General features: G+C 34.8%; 1 protein-coding gene across 3 annotated transcripts in view; it reads right to left on the bottom strand.

The window, feature by feature from the left end:
- Nucleotides 1-6,933: 6,933 nt before the first annotated feature.
- Nucleotides 6,934-9,361, bottom strand: part of LOC133182305 (uncharacterized) — a 31,972-nt gene continuing 29,544 nt past the window's right edge. For all 3 annotated transcript variants that reach the window (XM_061317090.1, XM_061317092.1, XM_061317093.1), the window contains one exon: nt 6,934-7,900. In XM_061317090.1, coding sequence (XP_061173074.1) covers nt 7,758-7,900 — 143 coding nt within the window. In that variant the 3' untranslated portion in view covers nt 6,934-7,757. The remainder of the gene's footprint in view (nt 7,901-9,361) is intronic.

The following is a 9,361-nucleotide window of genomic DNA, read 5'->3' as shown; positions in this document are numbered from 1 at the left end:
GTTTGACCGAATCAATATCAGAGGGTCAACGAAACAATGTTTGGTTTAGTAAAAAACACAGTTGTAAGGTCTCGTCCTGCAATTAAAAATGCTGTAAACCGACAGGTTGCCCGAAACTATGGTGCAGATATTCAAGTCGGTAGACCTAGATTTCCATGGGGTGAATACGCTATGTGGGTAAGATCTCGAATTTCCTCAATATTGTGCACATCACGTACACCCCCGTTTTAACTCGCATCTTAAAACGGGGAGTTAATTTCTTGCGCCATAATTTGTTACACAATAGTTTTTCGTTTAAACGCATGATAATCTAATCATTGATACGCCATTATTAGTTATATTAGGTACATTTGAATTCATTTCTGGTTAATATGCATGAAAATTATGATGTATTTTATTAAATATGGAGATAACAAATAGTATTCAAGCTCAAAAGTCCATTCAAACAATACAATTCAGGAGCAGAGCAAACACGGACCTCTAAAACATTAGAGGTGGGATCAGGTGCCATGGAGGAGTGAGCATCCCCTGCCAACCGGTCACACCCACCATGTGCCCCTTGTCATGATCAGGAAAAATGGAAAAATCCGTAGAAAATTCTATCTGTAAATAATGGCCTAACAATTAGTCTGAGAACAATAGCGTTCCATTTTAGACAAGTCATACTTTAAAAAACTTCAATATAACAAAAACAACAACGAATTTATAAGGGGGTAAAAGCAACTGAAATTGGGAAAAAATCTGTAATTTAGATAGGGGAAAGGACTGATATTAGGACCTAAATTGAGTGTAGAAAAATTACTGGAATGGAACTAACTATTGTTAATTGATAATACTTTGTCGATATATCTAAATGTTGAGTTGAAGGCCACAGCAAGTGTTTTCTTCTCATGTATGATTTTGAATAAATTCACATACCTCTCTCATGATATCCTGATGTACATTTTTTTTCTTTTCAGAAAAAGGGACTAGCTTTCTCCCCATTTCTGTTCATTATCTGGTACCCTTCCTGGTATGTAACAAAGAATCTGAGGAAACACAAGGAAGCTAAGGAGGCCCAGGAGGGATAACTTACAGAACTCTTAGATTATTACAGAACAATGTATAAAACATCAAACTCAGTGAAGAAACAGTGTCAGTGATGATAAATTGTTGTTTATTCATAGATTTGAAATTAAAGTGATACCAATAAAAAAGGTTATATTCATTTGATATGTTTAACTTCAGTGTTCTTGGTATGTTTCAGTGGCTTTTGCAGGGGTCCTGGGTACTCCAAAGTTATTTAAAGTGATATGATCTGTAACTTAACATATATAATTAGTTAAAATTACACACACACCCTCACGCACACATTTGTTTTTGCTTATTAATCAAAGTTATGGTGATTTTGAAAGTAAGAATATGGAATTTTAAGTTATCATGAAAAAAAATACAAAATATAGCAGCTTATTGACAATAAAAATTCAAGATATAAGTAGGATCAAAAGAATGTTTGCACAATAGAACAAAGTTTTCATGGCCTTTCAGCAAATTTCATCTGTTTATCATGAAGTATGTGTCACAGTCATACTAGGTCTTTCAATAATAAATATTCGTAAAACTTTGTTTTGTGTCAAAAATGGGAATTTATTTTATTTCACTTTATGATCTCCTCTTGAACAACCAGTACAATATCATTTGCCACAAAGTTTCTATGGGTAAAGGGAATAATCTGAATTCTACATAGCGGTCAGAAAGAGAGAGGGAGGGATGCAATTGCATCCCCCTCAAAAAATTGAAAATATTCATTTTAAAACAAAATAAATTCACTATCTGTTTAAATTAATGCTGCTAGATTTTGTTAATTTTATGTAATATTTGACTACCAAAATGTTTCAGACCTCATTTTTTTTTTTTTTTGAACTGTAGATGTACTTTTTCTGTGTGGTATTAATTTACATTATGTACTTGATCACAATTTTCCGCAGAAATTTGTCCTGGCGTACTTGAAGAACATTCAAGGCATATAGTGGCATTCTAAGAAATCCATATAATTTTCTATCTGCGGATTGAATAGAAATTGTGATTCTATGTAATTATGACCCCGTGGGAAAAAAAGTTTACAGAGTTTAAAACATAGGTAATCAAAGATTACTAAGCTAACCTCAATGAATGTTATATCTATAAGTAAGGCAAATCTCATATCATATTATTTTTCTAGTTGGTGTGCATCCCAAAATCAATATCCATGCAAGTATGGTTTATAAAGGATTTATAGTTACTGTACTTGGAAATGGATCTGCTCCAAAAACTTAACCTGTTCACTAATCAAGAAAATGTCTGTCAGTTCCAACATCCTTAGCAAGTCTGGAAGTGTCCATCCCTAGATGCATCATCCATGCAAGTTTATTAAAATCATAACTATAGAGCTACTCCAGAAACATTACCCTGGTCTCTTATCTGGAAAATGCAGGCCTGCGGAATACAAGGAGGGGGGTGTAAACCCCCCACTTTTTTCTGAGTATAGTATTTAAATTTTCTTTAGATGCTGGTAGGACCCCCACTCTTTGATGTTGAAGGTCAAGCACTGGCAAATTCCAGGATTTGAACAGTTAATTATCTTTTTTTTTCCTTTTGTTTGCTTGTCAGATAATTTTGGGAAGTTGCCCCTCCCCCTTTTGGTCAGTTTAGGGTTTTTTTTGTTTTGTTTTTCTCAGATTTTTGGGGGAAGTTGGTCCCCCCTCCCCACTTTTGAAATCCATTGCTACTGGCCTGAAACATAGGTCAGATTCAGCATCCAAAGCTGGTCTTAAGGTGTCCTTCCCTATATACATCATCCATGCTAATTTTGTTAAAGTATTTCTAAAATTCACCCATCTGGAAAATATCAGGTTGGGAAGCATACATCCTTAGATGCATCATCCATGAAAATTTGGTCCAACTTGGAAATGGACCTGCTCCAAAAGTTTAATTTGGTCAATCATCTGGGAAACAGAGGCAAGGTCCAGCATCCAAAGCAAGTCTGGTGGTGTTCATCCCGAGATGCATCATCCATGCAAGTTTGGACCAGGTAGGGCTTATTAGTTACTTGGGAATGGGCCTGCTCCAAAACCTTTAACCTGGTCACTCATCTGGAAAACAAAGGTATGATCCAGCATCCAAAGCAAGTCTGGTATTGTCCATTCCTAGATGCATCATCAATTCAAGTTTGGTCATGGTAGGGCTTATTACTTACTTGGGGAAGGACCTGCTCCCAAAACTTTAACCTGTCACTCATTTGGAAAATGTGGATCAGATCCAGCATCCTAAGCAAGTCTGATAGGGTCCATCCTTAGATACATCATTCATCCATGCAAGTTTGGTCTAGGTAGGGAATATAGTTACTTGGGAATGGACCTGCTCCAAAAACTTTAACCTGGTCAATTATCTGAAAAAGACCTAGGCAAGATCCAGTGTTTTTACAACGTCATTATTATATTTTTCATAATTTGATGTCCCTTAGAATTACTACATGTTACAGCTACATGTAGGTAGACTCACAAAACAAAAAAAGTTTGATATCTACAAGAGTTTAGTGGGAAAAAGCAGGAAAACTGCATGGCCCCCAAAAAAATTGAAAAAAGGCCATAATTCTGTCAAAAATCCCTGAAGCGGAACAAAATGCAAACTTGTTAAGTACTTGTAACTCATCAAGGTATACACTCACAATACCAAGTAGCAGTTCAATGTCTTTTTTTTTTTTTTTTAAATGCAGAAAACCAGGCGGGACAGTCACAGACAAGGAGGAAACTTAAAAGTTCTCTCTCAGGTTACTAGTAGGAGACTTATGATGTATTACTTAGTTGGTGATCAAATTTCTAGACCCAAAGTTTTTGGAAACAAGATGTGTTGTAACACCACAAATGCCCCCGTAGGCAGACAAAATTCCAAATTCCATGTGCAGTTTTAAATTTGTTTGCACAAAAGATTTTTTTCTAAGTTCAAGAGGGATAACTCTGTCAAAAATCATTGAACCACGACTAAATTCAAACTTGAACTGTATTTTCTGGTAAAAACCTGCATATGCAATTCCAACCTTATAGTTACATTCATCCCTACAAAAGTAAGAGAGCGGAAACTGAAAATTTCTCATTTTTTCTAAGTTCAAGAGGGATAACTCTGTCATATATCATTTGACGACAACCAAATGCGAACTTGACCTGTATTTTCTGGTAAAATACCTGTATATACAATTCCAACCAGAATATTCAAGTGCCTATTTAAATGTTTTAAATAAACAAAACTCATATAGGTTCAGCACAACTTTTCTGGATTTGGGGTATCTATAGGCATTTAAAAATCTCCAATTGTTTAAAATCCATGCTAATTTAAGTGATGTTTAACGTGATTTTAAATTAGAAATATCCACCATGCAGTGTTTAACTTTTACCAAGAGAGAAGGATTTGGTAACATATTCGGTATTAAAACGGCACTGAAAAAGGAGCCTTTCTCTATTGCTTAAGTACACTTGTCCATTCAGTATTTATTGTGATTAATCATCATAGGTGAATAGCAAAGGGAAATAACCTCAGTTTTCTTACAAGATCAATGGAGCCTTGTCCAGCACCAAAACACTTAAAACAGTGGTCTAGAATTTAACAAACCTGGTAAAAAAAAACTTGCTCATTACAACCTTGTATTTTGTTTGCCTTGTAGATGCCCTGGAACAGAAACAACTTTCAAAATAAAGTTACATGTATTTGGTGTTCATGTTTGGTATTATGGAGCATATAGTGCCCTTTTTTTAATGAAGTGGACTGCTAGGATATGCCAACTGACCAGACTCGGCCTCCAGTTTGCAAAAGCAAGAAATGATCTGAATAATGTTTGACTATATATATATCTATAAAATATCAAAATGAAATCTGTGTGATCTTGTTCTTGGGGTCAAGAGGAGTATGCTGTTCTTCACCAGATTTTCCCCCTTGTAATACATATTGTGGGCCCACCCTACCCCCGGGGTCATGATTTGAACAATTTAGAATCTACACTACCCAAGGATGATTCCACAATAGTTTCAACTTTTCTGACCGAGTGCTTCTTGAAAAGAAGATTTTTAAAGATTTTTCCATTAAATTTCAATGTTAAACATTGATTTGCTATTGTGGCTCCACCCTATCCCCAGCAGTCATGATTTGAGCAATTTAAAATTTTCACTACCCCAGGATGCTTCCATACAGGTTTCAGCTTTTCTGGCCCAGTGGTTCTTGAAAAGAACACATTTAAAGATTTTTCCTTTATATTTCAATGTAAAACTTTGATTCCCTACTGTGGACCCACCCTACCCCCGGGGTCATGATTTTAACAATTTAGAATCTACATTACCCCAGGATACTTCCATACATGCATAAGTTTCAGCTTTTCTGGCCCAGTGGTTCTGGAGAATAAAATTTTTAAAGATTTTTCCTATTTACTTCAATGTAAAAATTTGATTCCCTATTGTGGCCCCACCCTACCCCTGGGGTCATGATTTGAACAATTTCGAATCTACACTACCCCAGGATGCTTTCATATAAGTTTCATCTTTTCTGGCCCCATGGTTCTTGAGATGACCCCACCCTATTTTTGTCTTTTCTTGATTATCTCCCCTTGTAAGAGGGATTGTCCCTTTATTTTATCATGTTAAACTCCCCTTCACCAAGGGATGCTTTGTACCTACTTTGGTTAAAATTGGCCTAGTGGTTCTCGAGAAGAAGTTGAAAATATGAAATCTTTACAGACGGACAGATGGATGGACAGACAGATGGAGGGATGACGGACAACAGGTTATCAGAAAAGCTCACCTGAGCTTTCAGCTCAGGTGAGCTAAAAATGTGAAAAGTTTACAGACAGACAGACTGAGGACAGGTGATCAGAAAAGCTCAATTGAGCTTTCAACTCAGGTGAGCTAAAAACAAGTCTTAAGACAGACAGATGAAAACATTTTTTCTATAAATTTTAATCTAATTAACATAAAAAATAAATTGAACAACAAACATGTATATGGAAAAAATGCAAATCAAGACCAAAAAATTGCAAAATAAAACTTATAATGGGTCAAGAGTGCAATATGGAAGGACAGTTGAATATAATATAAATGTATATACAGTAAATGTACCAAGTACATGTATTAGCAATCCAAAGATTATTCCTACTTACACTAATTTCAAAACACTAGGTTGTACTTCCATAGTGAATAGAAAGCTAAATAATTATGCAAAAAGATGTACAAATGGGTTTGATCTTGCTACAGTATAGTAACTTGTAGTTAACTTCAGTTTCAAAAGTGTCCAGAACCTGCAGTACTGTATAAAATAAGAAAACCATCATTATAATTAAATGGTATATATATATATATATATATATATATATATATATATATATATATATATATATATATATATATATATATGTATATATATATATATATATATATATATATATATATATATATATATATATATATATATATATATATAATAAGTAATAAGTAGCTTCCAGCTGCACTGAATCAGTATCTAAAGAAACTAAGAAAAGAAAAAAAGAAATAGAGGATATTCAATGTTTTGTAGTTGGATATGGAATTTCTTTCACGAGTGGGACAGGATTTTTTGATATTTTCACGAGTGCGAAGCACGAGTGAAAATATCAAAAACTCCTGTCTCACGAGTGAAATAAATTCCATATCCAACTACAAAACATTGAATTTCCTATTTATTACATTTTCTTTGATTTTCCCTTTGCCTCTGTCTTTTGTTAACACAATGAAATAGGCTGTGACGTCATAGTTGAGCATTCGAGACGTCATGGCTCAGCAGTTGTGAGATGAAAACATTGTAACATGGATTCTAGCAACATATTTGGGAAGAAATTGGCAGTTTTAGTCTCTGTCAAGATGGTTTAGTTACTATCTCAATCTTATTACAGACCAGAAATTATATTTTACTTACTTTGATATCCTTTCACACTGTGAGAGAATATCACTTTGGTATCCTTTCACACTGTGAGAGAATATCACTTTTATTCAATGAATAAATCACAGTATTTCACTGTTGAAAATGTAATAAATTGAATTATTATTCTACAGTAATTCATTACTGTCATATATTTTATCACAGATAAGGAATAGCAACTGTTTTCTTTGAATCACAGTGTAAATTCAGCAAACAATATAGTAAAAATGAATTAGAATGGCACCTGGCTGATTTAGAAAATGCATCTGCTCCCAACACTCTTACATTTGATGTGACACATGTTGTAGCACACTAAATCTATTAATCACAGATCTGTGTATAAAATATAAATAGTCTTTTTTACAAAATTGATCAAATATGCACAACTGACTAAAACAAAGATAGACATAACATTCTTCTCCTTCACTATTTTATACACAGTACATGTATATATTAGTTGTACATCATACAGCACTAGGAACATACACATGATTTCAAAAATGTCCAATGAGGTAAACAAATAACAAGGAGAGTCATTTTTTCTGGAAAATTTGAATATGGCAGCAAACACCATATACTGTGCTTGTATATTATAATTTTACACATGTACCAGGAATAAACGCTTACAGGAATTATAAAGAATATGATTTCATAAATTGCACAATAAAAACACCTTTGTGTCCCACGTCTAAATTATATGTCAATTGAAAGTAAATCTTAAAAAAGGGGGAAAAAATCTAATCTAATTGGATTACAATTACTAATTAGAACACACATACTGTCCTTTGAGAAGTTTTATTGTATTTTCATTTTCTGAAGGACAAGGATTTCCCTATTCCGCTGTGTTTCTTCACAAGACGGGGATTTGGCTTTCCCTGAGTCAGAAACACCTTTATTTCTGCCTTGTCTGAAAGCTGCAGCCATTTCTCCATCCCTCCTTCCACATAATCTAAAGGTCACATATCAGGATATTAACAATAAACACATAATGCAAAGATTTATCAAAACAGTCTTTATGCCATAAAAACTTTACACAAGAGTTTAATATAAATCAAACATTTACTGCAAAGTTTTTTTATTTACGGAAAAGTAGATCTGTACAACAATTAACATCTTTCAAATTTAAAATGAAATTTTAAGGAAAGGAAAGAAATAGTTCCATTTATAAAACAAAAAAGTGAGTGTTTTGCCTTATTACGTCAAATAAATGCATTTAAAAAAATAGTCCACAAGAAGAGTTTTTCTATAAATGGTTGACAATTTGACACATAACCTGTATTGTCATCACAAAAGTCAACAGGTCAACAGTTGACACCTAATTGGTAAACTCTTATCCATCACAAGAAAGGTCGACAGTTGACACCCAATTGGGATACTGTTTTCTCGAACCCATCGGTAAGATTAGGGTTAGTTCTCGAACCCACCTGAGAGATTAGGGTTAGTCCTCAAACCCACTGGAAAGATTAGGGTTAGTCCTCAAACCCATCTGAGAGATAAGGGTTAGTGCAGAAACCCACTGGATATAATAATCTGTCGACGTCTCAACCTGTCAACCTGTCGACTCGTCTCCCTGTCGACCTGTCAACCTGTCCACCTGCCAACCTGTCGACCTGTCTTCCTGAATACTTGTAGACCAGTCAAGCAAACAATCTGTCAACCTGTTGACCTGTCAACCCGTCAACCTGTCTTCCTGAATACATGTAGACCTGTCAAGCAAACAATCTGTCAAACTGTCAACCCGTCGACCTGTCAACCTGTCGACTCGTCTACCTGTCGACCTGTTGGCCTGTCAACCAAACATTCTGTCAACCCATTGACCTGTCATCCTGTCGACCTGTCTTCCCGTTGACCTGTCAACCTATCCACCTGTTTACATATCCACAATTTTACCAAATACTGTACGTGTACATATATTGGCGCATTCAAAATTTAGTGCAATCAAGGGGTATGGAGTTGTTGGCATAATCATGAATTAGTGCTACACATGTCTGTGCCGTGTATGGAATTAGTAAATGATTTCTTAGCGGTATTCATGAATTAGCGCCAAAGCCGCTAAAATATGAAGCCCGTTTTTTTAAGTACACGTACAGTAGTTCCTACACTACATAGAATTTCTCCAGTTTTCCTCATATTCTTTAGCAATGCACATTAATTCTTCAGCCCTTTGGCGTATGAAATATTTACTGGTACTACTTATCCATATATCCTAGTTGAGCCAGTCGGTCCGCCTATTATTTTTTTAAGCTTAAATTAGAGGAATTGACCCACTAAAATACCAATCTTCTTATAACTTGCATATAAGTTGGATAAAGAGTTTTGGACCAAAGTTTAACTCCCAAAAAAACGACTTATAGGCGAGCATATACAGTAGGTAGGTGCTAAGGTGTCAGTAGATATATTATAACATAAT

Source organism: Saccostrea echinata, unplaced genomic scaffold, assembly GCF_033153115.1.
Source record: "Saccostrea echinata isolate AGI-Se365-2 ecotype Australia unplaced genomic scaffold, CSIRO_AGI_Sech_v1 ptg000009l, whole genome shotgun sequence".
NCBI lineage: Eukaryota > Metazoa > Mollusca > Bivalvia > Ostreida > Ostreidae > Saccostrea > Saccostrea echinata.
This window is presented reverse-complemented; position numbering and strand designations above follow the sequence as displayed.